Source organism: Lepisma saccharinum, chromosome 5 (assembly GCF_977018435.1).
Source record: "Lepisma saccharinum chromosome 5, izLepSacc3.1, whole genome shotgun sequence".
In the NCBI taxonomy this organism is placed as follows: Eukaryota; Metazoa; Arthropoda; class Insecta; order Zygentoma; family Lepismatidae; genus Lepisma; species Lepisma saccharinum.
The window spans coordinates 4,447,987-4,462,577 of NC_139233.1; the positions used below are offsets into that span (position 1 = coordinate 4,447,987).

Below are 14,591 nucleotides of genomic sequence, written 5' to 3' on the forward strand. Positions count from 1 at the left end.
GAAACATGGGGGGGGGGGGCGGGTTGTATCAAGTGACATTCGGCAGTTTGGGTCTGAAAAGAAATTACGACAGCCTAACACAATTGAACAAATTCCCGATTTCTTGATTTCCAGGCCACCAGTTCAAAATGATTAGGTACAGCTGTTGTGATTGGTTGGTAGGTGGGTACTCTTTTCTACACATGAAAGATGGCCCTTAAAATACCCAATCAAACAAAGTTATTCTTGCCCAAGCTGCTAAACCAGGTCTTGGACCAAGTCTGATAGAGTGGAATGAAATTTTCTACTTTGCTTACGAGAAGTTACTTCTAAGTGTATTTTTCTTCTATTTAGTCTCTATTTAGTCATAAGTGTATTTTTCATCTATTTATGTGCAAACTCATGTATATGTGTATGCGTATGTAAAAGGAACAAGCTCTTCCATGATTTTTCATCCAATGATGAGTCAATGTTAAATTATAACTTTTACTAGAACTCAGAAATATAGTATTTATTTTACTCCTATTATGTTCATCCAATTCATAACTGGAAAACATTTACATCTGCCACAAGTAAAGATGATAAAGCAATTTGTCACCACAATTTACTACAAAGTCCAACCTAGTCTGTTTTTGATGGTGAATCTGATTCTCGCTTCCTAGTGGGTGGAGCATCTGATGGCGGGCCCTCCCCTGCCGCTTGCCTCATTGCCACTTCAAACTCAACCGGAGCAATCAGGTGCTTCTTTCCGTGTGGGGGAGGCCCGATGAGTGCTTCTACTTCATCATAATTGAGGGTCTCCTTCTTCAGAAGAGTTTCAGCTAGCTGCAAAGCAACAATTAAAAAAATATTACAAGCAATCTTACAATTGTCCTTATTCACTGAAGTAAAGTTATGTTCTAGAGGTGCTATACAGTTGAATAGTTAGGGTCCTTGCCTTTGATGTGGGTGGAACTAGGTTCAATCCCAGGTGAAAGCTAACTCGGTATTGTGAGGACAACTTCAGATTATTAGTAGAAGTCTCCAGTCTACAAAATGTCGACCTTTGTGGTGAAGTGGTTAGCAATGCCAGGGATGCAGAGTTCAAATCCTGGCCTGGGCATGGCTGTTTTTTGTGTCTCTTCATCAATTTCATCATATCATCACTCATCCTCATCTTCGAAATTAGCCAAAAGTGAAGCAAAATAAATCAAATCAATAAATCCAGTCTAGAAAATTAGAAAAAGTGGTGTTAAGATTTTATGCACTGACCACACGTCACCAACGAAAAGCCACTTATGACTGCATGCACCAATAAGTTCAGATGAATGAGATATATTTTAATCCACTTTAAATTAACTTGGTTTAAAGATTTGCATTGCACCAACGAAAAATGATGTTCACGAGATTCCGTTCAACTGATCCGAGATTAATTTGCAAGGCTATACCTGATTGGTTGGCTAAAACAAATTACAATCAAGAACCGCATAGAGCAGTGTTATGTGTTAAAGTATCAACATGTAGGAGAAGAAAGTAATTCGGGCTGCAAACTTCTCTGAATTTTAGATTATGTATTAATCAACCTTGTCGACGAGTACAAGGATGTAGTAGAGTGTAGAAAAATAATAATATTAAAAAAGAACTGACGGCACAACACAAAAGAAGGAGAAAGCATGGAACCTTCTTCTATGGGACAGAACCTTAGCTCGTAATGCTATAATGTCTTACGAAATGCATTTGATTTTGATGCTACTGATGTCTGTGGTATTTGAATTTTTCACTTCTTAGTTCTTATATATTTATATTGTTGCGTCGTGTAAATAGCCAGTAACATGTATTTTCGTAAATGTATACAAAAATATTTCCAACACCATGTACCAATATATGACATTTATATATGTTTTGTGTTCTGGGGTATAAAATACTTAGAAACATTACGATTTTGCACCACAGAACCACAAATTATTATTATTATTATTTTGGCAGTTTTTACACAGTTCTCGAATTATCAGCATTGTACCTCCAAAATCTCTAGCATTTGCAGGTACTTGATATCACTTTCCATTCTTTTTCTATTCAAAAACAACTGCCTGCAGTCGAAGCGTCAGTATCATGAACCAGGATCAGCCACCAAAATGGTGACGAATGGCTGATCAGAAGATAAACTCGTTTTGATGTTCCCAGATCGTGATCAGTGTTGAACCGTCTTCGTGCAATGGACTTTTCCAATAATCCTTTCCCGATCAGAGTTAAAATTTTGATCTTCGTTGGTATACTCTGCCATTAGAGGCCTTGTCCCTGTGAGGTTTGATTCCAAATCAAACTTGAGCCATGGCGAATACCATGATAAGCGCAGTGCCTATACGGCGCATGCTTTTAGAAGGAACATGAGTTCGGCCAATACCCAACCAGTGCTACTGTGCTTTTGCCAAACTAACTGCTAACGCAAGGGAAGGACAGAAAACTCGCGATGTGTCCATTATTTTGATAATGCATGCACAGTACACCATGAGTACAGTGAAATAATATAGTGAATATTTCTACACAGGATTATAATATCATATCACTGTAGCGTATACGAGAAACCCATACCTGAAAGAAGCTTGAAGGTATTTATTCATCACCGCTCTCGTCGTCTTCCTCTGTCTTCGTGTCACTGATTTCACTCATTTCAGAGTCACTCTCCTGGAGGTTAATGATTAGATTTTGCACCCTTGGTGCCTGTACTACTGGTGCTAGGTTTTGAGAGTGACATTATTTAAAATAAAAATAACACACGGAACACACACTATTGCATGAAAGGGCTGTATTTAATCTTCTCACGACTGTTCTTTGTGGCCCACGAATGAACGATAAGCGAATAATTTTACACTGGCCTTGCTACAAAAATGCTGAACTCAAACTGACCCAGACTCTCAATGTTCGAGAATGCCCAGAACAATGAAGGGTCATTGTTTACATCGAGGCGAATTTAACACCCACAGTTTTGCCTAGACACAACAACTCAGCTGCGTCAACGAAAAAAAAAAAACAGGCGGAAGGAAATGAAAGGTGATGTTTCCCTTGTTTCTTCAACGAACGATAACTCCGGCTGTATGCCACGGAAATTCATGGGACTTGGACAGTCAGGTTCAAAATGTATTTGCCCAACTTATGATGAACCTTAAAGTGGCGAGTTTTATGAAAACTTCTTGCTCGCAAGAAAAATAGAGAACATGACTTTTAACTTCCGCACCGCAGTCTCCTAACTGTACAACGTTGCACTCCTGCCATTGGCTGATCGCCACGCACACCCTCTGCGTGGCCCCGCCCGATATCGCTTCTAAAAGCATGTGTCGTATAGGTTTTTATCCCCTATGTAATAGCCGGTTAGAAGAAGGCAAGTTCAAGAGCTGCTAATATTTGAACATAAGCTGCGAAATTCTTAAAATTGCCCAACCTGTATTCTACAATGTGGCAGTCATAAATTCTATCATTTGGACCACTTTCGCTGCATCAGCAAGGACACTTTCAAAATTTTCCATCCTTTCAAAAATTTACTATCATGCTACAAGATTCAATTTTTTTTACCTCTATTTAAAATGTCTTCTTGGACATTCAAGTGATTTTCATGTGGTTTCTTTTGCTGTTGCCTAGATATCTGTAAATGTTTTATTACGTGTACACCGTAAGCCTATTTCTAACACATATATTTTAGGTAAGGTAAAGTTCCCCATGCTATGAAGACACATTTAGGGGTTGTGAGGGTAGGGCCCCACACATTCTCGATCTCGGCCATTTTGGAGGTCATGTGATCAGCACCACACTCTGACTGCCCTTACTCCTCTGGGTTGCTCCCAGGTACCCATTGATTTGAGGCTGGGTGAGCTCCAGAGCCACTTTATGTGGGGACAAGACTGGAAACATTTCGACCTTATATCACCCACTTTGGGAATTGAACCTGGGTCTTCCACATGGCAGTCAGACACCCTACCAACTACACCACCACAACTTTCATATATATTTAGATAACAGTGAAAGCAAATTACATGCAGATTCATTTCGAAATCATGGAAGAAATTCTAAACATGAAACATTTTTAGAATGTGGAATACAATAGTAGTTTCTGGAAAGCGTACACTTAATTATTTGGTTCTTCAACTACTGATTCAGATCAAATTAACAAAGCACATCTGTTCCAGAGACATGCATTCCAATACTTTTCAAACACCCATTTCATCCATTAAAAAAATAAGTAAAAAGCTTCAATGACCCAATACCATATTGAACTGGCTTATGGATTTAACACAGTAAGTTTATAGAATGTGGCATGCCACATTTGTAGTGTAATGAAGGGATATTCAACAAGTCACATCACTCCAGTGTGAAAGATAGCATTACTTTGTTGAGGTTAGCGTTTCAAGTGACAGACCTCACCTTACGTGTGAAAGCTCACATTGTAATTTAAAACTACGGAGGTATGCACTTCATTAGAATTTTGCACTAATAATATTTGTAGAATTATTAATGTAATTGGAATATACAAGTACCTGAGATTTAGTATAGATATCAATTTTTTTTGCTGTACAATTTTTGTGGAGAATTACAGTAATTAAAAATACACAATTTGTGTAATTTGCAAGCTTTTTTGGACTCTGTAATGAATTATGTCTCCAATTTGCATATCTCTGGAAATGTATCAATCAACCCAAATCAGAGATCAAATATGAACTGCCATTTTTCCATAGACAATTATGCTTATGCTTCAGTGTTAAGAAATATTGAATCAACCCCTATAAATAGTTAATCCTGTTAACATTTTAAAAATAAGCACGTAGGATTCAAGACAACTTTTAAAACTTACTATTTTCAATTTTTCACTGTTTTTTCTCAACACTATTTCTGTTTTTTGGTACGCCTTTGCTACCAGCCGCTGTGCTTCTTCATCTATCGTATTTGCAAGTTTCTTGCTGTATGGCCTCCTCCCAACTTCCTTGCTGTCCTCTTCAGGAAAAGATACAAGTCCCACCGTGTTATTCATTCCATACTGCTTGATCTGGGCATATGCCATCTTGGTTACTTTCTGGAGATCATTTTGAGCACCCGTGGTGATTCTGTTGAATGTCAGGCTTTCTGCCACTCTCCCGCCAAGAGCCATACACATTCTCTCAAAGAGCTGAAAAGAAAATAAATAAATAAAAAATGATAATAATAATAATAAGGAATGTGCAAATTAAATATTTCTTCAAAGATGTAAAGTGTACTTATCTTTTCTGCACATCTGGCCTAGGTAGATACGGGAAAAAAAAACTTGAGCTGAAGGAGTCCAAAATTATTGTAAAAAGTTTTTGTTAATTTTATTTGCAACTAGGCTTAATTGTATGCAGTGTACAAGCATTAGGAGACTCTCAGATACATTCAATAACATAGCCAGGCATTGGCTCATTGGGCCTGGTATCCTCCTGAAATTTTGTGAAATACACTATTTGCAAATTTTTACTTATAACTTAATGCAATGACTTGCTAAACATGTTTTTCATTTATACTAAGCCATAAAATAATGTAAATTTACTATTTTAAGTGATATTTCTCGTTCCTTAGAATTTCACATTTTAAATATATCATTTAAAAAAAACAACAACATGAAAATCGTTTATTTTCTGCTTTTTGACTTCGGTGTGTTTGGTTTAGACAAAAGTGGTATTTTAAAAAAATACAGTACATGTAGATTGCAGATTGTTATTTTGGTACTATTTTCCACAAAATTTCCCAACATGATGTTATATAAACATATACAGGGTGATTCTAAAGTCCAGTTCCATAAGACAACTCCACACAGAGGATAAAGTTTTTGGAAATATATGTGTTTCAATGTAAAGTGCTTAAATTTTCAATGTTAATTTTTTAATCAACACCAGTGGGTCAAAAGAAGCCTGTTTGAAACATGTTATACCAGATATATCTAGAATAAAATAACTATAACAGCAACATAGTTGCTTTTTTAAAACAAGAGAAGCATTTTGGGCAAGGTAACTGTTCAACACTGACACCCTTTATCCTGGTATGATCAGTAAGATTTATAAATCCATTTAGTCTATATTTTGTGGTACAAAATTCATGTACCCACTGTTCATCCAGAAATAAATGCAAAGTTACCTCCTCCTTAGAATAAAGTTTTTGGTCAGTTGGCGTGTACTGTGCAAATCCCAGGGCCATGTTTGTTCTGGGCACGATGGTGACTTTCAGCAGAGCATCCGTGTGCTTCAGCATCCAGCCTACGACTGCATGGCCCGACTCGTGATAGGCTACAACCTCCTTCTCCTGCCGAGACATTGCATGGCTTCGTTTCTCCGTTCCACCCACCACACGTTCCACGGCGTACTCCAAATCACCTCCTCTCACAGACTCCTGTTTGTACCTTGCCGCATGAAGAGCTGCCTCATTCACTACATTGGCAATATCTGCACCTGGAATACGGAAAAGGAAGGAAAACTACTTTCACGAGGACAGGATCAATTTCCAATTAAAAATTCTTACTTTTTGGAAAAATTGATTGATTGATTTAGTTTATTTAACTTCGCGTTTTGTGCCTCTTGGCTAATTTGTGAAGATGGGGAGTAGTGATGAAATGATGAAATTGATTAATGGACGTTCACAAACAACCAAGCCTGAGCGGGATTCGAACCCGGGACCCTTGACGTCACCGCACGATGTGCTAACCACTCGGCCACAGGGTCCGGCTTAATTTTTGAAAAAAGTTTAACCTCTGCTGTACTACTTTGCTAGACATATACATATGAAACAAAGGTACATTACAGAGGGTTCCCACTCATTTTGAAGAACAAATTCCAAGACTTTTTCCTGGTATGATTAAGTAACTTTCCAGAACACTTGGTAATGGTTTAATACACTATGTTACGTCTTGATTTTCCAATTAAACAAAATACATGAAGTTTATTCAACATTGCTGAAAATAAATTATGAAAAATCAAATAGAGCATCTGGCTACCACAAGGAAGACCCAGGTTTCAATCCCGGAGCAGGTGACCTGGACCAGGGAATTCTCCAGTCATTTCCCTGTTTCTGCATGGCTCTGAGGCCCATCCAGCCTCGTATCAATGGGTACCTGGCTGTAAAGGCAGCCGGGAATGATCAAATCATATGAACTACGACAGAGATGAAGAATATGAGGAGCTCTACCTCCACATCACCCCATATGCCTCTACCAAATAATTTTATACATAATAATCCCAAAAGAAAAATTAGTTGGATGGAAAAAGTGAAATGCATTTTCAGTTTCCGATCTGCACAAGTAATAAATAAATAAATAAATAAATTATCTGACTTTTCCATGGCCTCTTAAGAGAATTCTCCCCCAATTGATTTTCATGATTTTCCCCATGGCCTCATCACTCTTCCATTGATTTCCCTGACTTTTCCAGGTATTCAAGTATTTTCAGGTCAGTGAGGACCCTAATTACAGTAACACTATGATAGATACAAGTGTGGTAATTGTATATACCATTCTTAATTAAGAAAATTCATTCAATTTAAAAATCAAAGGGATTAACTCCTGATTTCAAAGCATTCCTCAATTTTGTTTTGATTATCCTACTCCCATGTCAACATGCTGAATCTAGTCGCATGTCCCTCCCTGATTGTTGAAAGTAATTTTGTCACTGCCTTTTTTGAAGCTGCTGCATGCAAGTAGCACCTGGTGGTAATTCATTCCAACAATATACAACTGCAGCTGTGGAAGATAATAGGTGTATTGATTTTGAGAAATTGAAATATATGAAAAATAAGGTTATGGTTTTGTCCAATTTGTATCGTGGAACTGTGTATTTCAGTCTCTTGGTCTGGAAAATTTTAAATGTTGTGAATCCAGATGTAGCTGAGGCACTTTCTTTTCATTTTAGGTGCACAACATATGCAAGAATTCTGCCCTTTTTAATATTATTTTAGTATTCTAGTGCAAATTTAATTAATAGTGGAATGTTCATAAAAATCAAGATGGACATTAATTATAGATATTTGAACAGGTGATAGATTAAGGCTTAGTGATTTACGTCATGTTATCGACACTTGTTTTGGTGAACTTCTGACAGCAACTCACCTGAGTTGATCTTTGGAACAGAAAATAACAATTTTACATCTATGATTTATTGGAACAATTGACTGAGACAGAACAAATTAAAATATAATTGTCAACAGCAAATACAAAGATGGTGGAAATTGGAGCTACCTTTCCATCACAAGAAAATGGACGACTTTCGACAGCTGGAAATGTTGTACTGGGGCACAACCCCTAACAGATATTGCCACCAAGGCTGCAACTGCAGTGAATATATTCATATTGTTGCCTTGTAATCAGGGGTCTCAGGTTTGGTACCTGCTGGAGGCACACACTGATTCGGATTCCATTTTAAACTTTAGGTCCAGTCCCGATTAGCCTATCTGTGCATAATGTGGACTTAAAACTAGAGTCAGAAGGACAAGAAAATGATCAGCACATCATTAACACTTCTGAACAGATGCGTGTTTACTCACAATGGAATGTCATACTTTTGTTACATTATGTTCCTTTCTATCACTTTTGGCTAATGCCACAATGAGGAAGAATGATGATTAAATGAAACTGATGATGATATTTGGCTGGAACTCGAACCTAGCAAGACTGAGAGTCAACCAACCACGTAACATGCTCAACCACCCAACCAGAATTTACTCACTACAGGGAAGCAGTTAAACTTTTGACAAATCTCCTACAACACTCACCACTAAAGCCAGGAGTAAGGTATGCCAGTCTCTTAGAGTATATTTCAGGAGAATGTTCCAGGACTATGCTCTTTAGATGTTGTTCAAAAATTTCCTTCCTTTCGTACACAGTTGGTAAATCAATCAGAATGTGGCGGTCAAACCTCCCAGGCCGAAGAAGTGCCTGGAAGAAGAATAAAAAAGGTATTACAATCACTGAAAAACAGAAAATGATATTGAAAAACTAAACATGTTTTCATAATAAATTCATACTTTATATACAAAGTTCAAATATGTGAAATGTGTTGGGATAATAGTCTTTCAACCTACCTCTACTTACAAACACTTCTGACTAGGGACGGCCAAATCTGGATAAAATTTTATCTGGATATCAGATAATTTTCTATCAAGATTTCAAATATTCAGATATCGGATATTCTGATTTCCAAATTGTCTGAATAATTTGGATCATCTGGACAATTAATTTTATATCCAGATAACTTGGATAATCAGATATCTGAATATCCGAATATATGCATTATATGGACAGTTTTATCTCTTTTTCCATTTTACAGGTTATCTGCATATTCTTTTATTAGTCATTTTCCTATTTCACTGTACATATTTTCTACAAATCCTTCATCAAATATGTTCTATCCAGATTATAGGTTGTATCCAAAATGGATATCAGATAATTTGAAATCCGGATATCTGTTATTCAGATTTTGTGGTCATCTTTTGACCTTAAGGGACAGCTGGTTTCACCACCTGCACCTGGCAGCAATGAACACATCACAGCTTCAAAACTACATTCAATAATTCAGTTCCCTACATTAGGTTAGGTTAGGTTGTTTTTAAACATCGAGTAAATAAGGAAGTTTAGCCACTACAAGTTCAATTTCCATGAATATTTCTATACTTTGATATTTTAATCAGACAAATTTATCAGTTCTTTATATAATGTTTGGAATACCGTACCTTATCCAGAACGGCGGCCGCGGTGGCTCAGTCGGTAACGCGTCTGACTACCATGCTAAAGGTCCCGGGTTCGATCCCCGGCCGGTTCAAATCCGGGAACTTTTCTAACTGTGGAAGCGGCCCCGGCATCTACCAAGCGTCGAATAACATGGGTACCTGGGGGAAACCCTGGGGGGTAAAGGTGGTCAGGGGCATGATGCTGATCACATCACCCCACTCACGACCGGATCAAGAAAGTGTGGGGCGTTACCCCCACACCCCCTATACGCCTTCATGGCGTGGTGCTAAGCACAGGGGAACACTTTTTACCTTATCCAGAACATCCGATCTGTTGGTGGAAGCCAGCATGACCACTCCTTCCTTGGAAGCCATACCGTCCATTTCCACCAGAAGCTGGTTGAGAGTCTGCTCTCCCTCGCCCGATGCTCCGTCGAACTGGCCCGCACCTCCACTCCTCTTCCGGCCTATTGCATCAATTTCATCAATGTAGATGATGCACGGGGCCCGCTTTCTGGCTTCTTTGAACAGGTCTCTGCATTAAAGCAAGGATTTTTGGTTACAATAGTTTAATTATGCATGGAAGAAACATGAACAAAATCAGAAAGTTCAGTGGAAACCAGGATCTTTCACTCTATTGAAAATTGAAGTTCTTGCATGACCTTGATGAGTTCCTGTGTAGCTGTAGTGCTCACACTTCTGGTGTGAAAGGTTCCAGATTCAACCACTGGCGAGGGCTCCAAAGTTTCAGTGCTGATCCGCATTGAGAGATACTCAAAAACAATAGAAGGCCTCGAAAGCCAGAAAATAGCAACAAAGGAACCTCATTCACTGACCATTCATGAAGCAGCAGGCTAAAAAGAGGAATAACACTTCACCTTCTCTTATCTCTCTCACCTTGGAGTGAAAGGTGTAAAGAGCGCATGTAGCACTTCATGAAAAGCCACTTCACAGGTTTTGGCCTTCAAAAGCCTGTTGCAGTAAGGAGTTTAGTGTTTAAATGGTTATTGTAATGTTACTACTTAATTTGGAAAATGTAGGAAAATTATGAGAGAAGGGTGCACCCTGCTTAGGAGCATATTTAGAAAAGGGTAAAGGTAAAGTTCCTCGTACCTATAGCACCATGCCAGGAAGGTACATTTTAGGGGGTAGGACCCCACACATCGATCTCTGCTATTTTGGACGCGATGTGATCAGCACCACTTTCCGGCCACCTTAAACCCCCAAGTACCCATTGATTTGAGGCTGGGTGAGCCCTAGAGCCACTTTATGCAGGGACAAGGCCAGAAAACTTCCAAACTTAGGTCACCAACCCTGGGAATCGAACGCAGGTCTCCAGCATGGCAATTAAATGCCACCGCAGCTCTATAGTTAGAAAGGAAAAGCCTAATAGAGGGCAAGAATGAGATAGTGCAGACATACGAGAAGAATGGACAAGAAGGCTACAAAGGAGAATGTGAACAAGATGGGAGAAAGGACAGGAAAAATGGAGTGACTGTCCTTGATGCCAACAATCTGTCCTGGGATGAAAGAAGCGGAGAATGATTATGATGATATCTGTTTTACTTTTAAAATCCTTAAAAGTCACAATAAAAATGATACACAAGCACATCTATGTGTGAAGATTGTGCTGTAGCCCTTTACTTTGTGTTGAAATAAATATGTTTTGTTTTTTTCATTTTAATTATTTAAACAGTCACTAACGTTTTAATCCTAAATGTTTATGAAATATTCAGTGGACAAAATCTCAGTACTGTATGTACTTTACTTTTTGACAGCAACTGATATATTTGAAGTCTCCTTTCATTCATTTCATCTATTCATCACTGGAATGAGCCACATGTGGCAAAAAAGTGACATTGGAAAAAAAAATATATTGTCACATATAAGTAAACAAAAAATTGGGTTAAACTTAAATGAATGGAAAGGGAGGTGGTGGCGATACAAACCTCACTCTCGCAGCACCCAATCCACCAATCATTTCTATGAATTCAGAGCCATTCATTGAAAGGAACGGAACGTTAGCTTCCGTAGCAACTGCTTTTGCCAGAAGAGTCTTTCCACATCCTGGAGGACCCAAGAGAAGGGCACCTCTTGGAACCTGAAATGGAAGAATAACGATGGCAGTGACATGGGTGGATTTCAACAAGTAGAAAATCTCTGACCAATAAGTACACTAATATTGTTACATTCACTTTATACTTATTTCAAATAGTACTGGGTCAGATTTAAGGTTCACAGAAAATGTTATGTAACTGACTGTTCATGCCAAAAGAGCTCTTGCAAAGTAATATTATTATTTACTTATTTTATTATAGAGCCATAGTAGTTCAGTCAGTACAGCATCTTTAGGTGGGAATTTTTCCCTGCAATATCAGTTTTTGGAGCAGTTCTGGGGTTCACCCAGCCTCTAATGAACGAGTACGTGGGGGAAGTCCAGCACTGTGACCGGTGGCCACCCACCATCATGAGGAAATTGGGGAGCTATGGAAGAGTAGCGTAACCTGGTCATGGAAACCTACAGCGATGACTGAGAATTTCTCGTGCTGACCACACGTCACCCCGTAACTGGATGGATGATCGTGATCACCCACCTCAGCAGGTGGGAGTGAGGCTGGCAGTAAGTATTTAGGCACTGGCCCTCACCCGGTGGTGTGCCTTGGGTTATTATTACCTGGGGGAGTAGAGGTGGCAGGAGCATGATGTTAAATAGCGAAGACTGTGATTGTGTGAGGATTTACATTCACATCCAACATAGGGGGAAGGGGGGGGGGGGAAGCTTAACTTATTTTACTGAGATCTGAAATTTGAACAGAGGCTGGAGATTAGCACATACTGATCGTCATGTTCTGCCAAGCGTAAGGTATATGATACATTTTCCTTAACGAAAATGCTCCATGATACATGCTAATTTTATCTGTACAGATTCAAGAACTGAGAGTTCAATGTTAAACAAGATAAGCATTGTTCAAAGAAAGGAATGACAGAGGGCAGAGGAAAACCAATTGCCTTGCGAAAAAATGCAATTAACTTGGGTTTGAGCGCATTTTGCAGACGACGAGTGAGGACACTTATACAGTAAGGGATCTCCCTGACATGTACATTATGCACCAAAATATTCAGTACTGAAATACAAAGACGAACATTACATTGTTGTCATCTGTCAGTTGATTTATCCTGAAAGAAACACAAACATACACACTATTAGCGAGTTATAACTTCCTTTTTACTACTGAGAACACGAGCGGATGGAGCTATGCCCCATTGACAAACGCACATGCGCATTCGAGGTGCGCGAGTTTCAGTACTGTATATTTTGGCTGGATACCGTAATTAGGGCTCAGCTCTAAATGTAATATTTTGGAGAAAGGAAGTTGGAACAAAAAACAACATACAGAAACAAGAAGGATGTATACAATATTACAATGTTGTATGGTAACGGTTGAAATAGTGCTGTGATGTTATCTAGATTATGGTGTTACCATGTTACCTACAATGCCTGGGATGGGGACAGAAACTCACCTTTGCACCTAAGCTTTTATAATGCTCAGGCCTCTTCAGATAATCTACGAACTCCATCACTTCTTGCTTCGCCTCCTTCAATCCAGCTACATCGGAGAAGTGTACTCCTTTTCCAGGACCAGTCAGAGGGTCAACGAGAGTGAACTTTGCTCTTCCCAACTGAGACTGAAAGGGGAAAGAAAGAAGCATGTGAGAAATACAACCATGAGGGTTCAAGCCCTCTCCTTCCTCCGAAATGTGAATGTCAAATCTGAAAATTACATATTTCGCACCCATAATTGCACTTCAATGAAAATTGACTCCACATTAAGGTAATTAAGGAAACTAATAATTACAACCAAGGTCGGTGCAGAAACTATTAAGACTTTTATAGCATGCTCAGGAAACGATGATGGTAGGGGTCTTAACACCTCCCCTCCTCCTATTTGGTACACCATTACTAAAAAAGGAAGTCTATCAGCAAGAAAAGATAGCAAAATATAATATTGACAGCTAATAAAAAAATACATAACCTTGCAGTAAAAATAATTCCTGGCCATACCATTAAAGGGAGCAACATAACTTTTGACAAGGGGTAGCTGATTTGCTCTCTCTGGAAAATCCTGTACATAGCCTTAACTACTACAGGAATGATAACATTCATATTTTTGTTTGGAGTTCAAGAAAAAGAAAGGGTACATAATATTTTGCAACTTATTCAAAAGTTACGTGAAAATCAAACCTAAATCGACCTTGGGACTTTGACATTCTGTTATGCTCTATGCATTTTATTCTTAGGGCAGCAGACACCATCCATTTTAGTACTCACGAAAGTATCCATGCTGATCGGAGGCCTGATGCTTTTGCTTCGAGATAACAAGGATAACAACAATGCAACAACAATTAAAGATGCAAGTAATTTTCCAGCCGTGTCAGAATTCCTTTCATACACAACAGGCACTCCATTTTCAGGTTTGATTCCAAGATTTCTTTCGGCAGCCCTCAACTTCTCTTCAAATTTATTGATGTCTACAATGTTCATGTGAAATGTTTTGTGATCTAGCTGCAAAGAAATAATAATGATTAATTATTAATCTTTCACACCTTTTTCAAACTCCGATATTAACAGTGACTTCATAATTTTGATAGAATGTTTGTATTTTGATTTTTGTCAGTTGTTTGACAATGAGGATTAATGAAAAACTGATCAAATAGATAATAGGACAAACACAATGACACATCTGTGGCTTATACAGTCCTCGAACCCAGGATCTCTGGCTAATCTAATCTTACTAAGTTAATAAAACATGGAAATAAGGCTTAACAGTGTTACTTACTAAGTTATTCATTGACTTATTCAGTCTTTTTGGAGGATTATGCATTAATACAAATATTAGTGTTTATAAAAAAGAAAAAAATCA

General features: G+C 38.4%; 1 protein-coding gene across 3 annotated transcripts in view; it reads right to left on the bottom strand.

The window, feature by feature from the left end:
- Positions 1-475: 475 nt before the first annotated feature.
- LOC145987622 (mitochondrial inner membrane m-AAA protease component paraplegin-like) overlaps positions 476-14,591 on the bottom strand; it is a 48,060-nt gene continuing 33,944 nt past the window's right edge. For all 3 annotated transcript variants that reach the window (XM_083122030.1, XM_083122029.1, XM_083122027.1), the window contains 8 exons: positions 14,000-14,233; positions 13,192-13,356; positions 11,619-11,770; positions 9,982-10,204; positions 8,716-8,878; positions 6,094-6,404; positions 4,802-5,113; positions 476-804 (listed from right to left, as the gene is read on the bottom strand). In XM_083122030.1, coding sequence (XP_082978156.1) covers positions 601-804; positions 4,802-5,113; positions 6,094-6,404; positions 8,716-8,878; positions 9,982-10,204; positions 11,619-11,770; positions 13,192-13,356; positions 14,000-14,233 — 1,764 coding nt within the window. In that variant the 3' untranslated portion in view covers positions 476-600. The remainder of the gene's footprint in view (positions 805-4,801; positions 5,114-6,093; positions 6,405-8,715; positions 8,879-9,981; positions 10,205-11,618; positions 11,771-13,191; positions 13,357-13,999; positions 14,234-14,591) is intronic.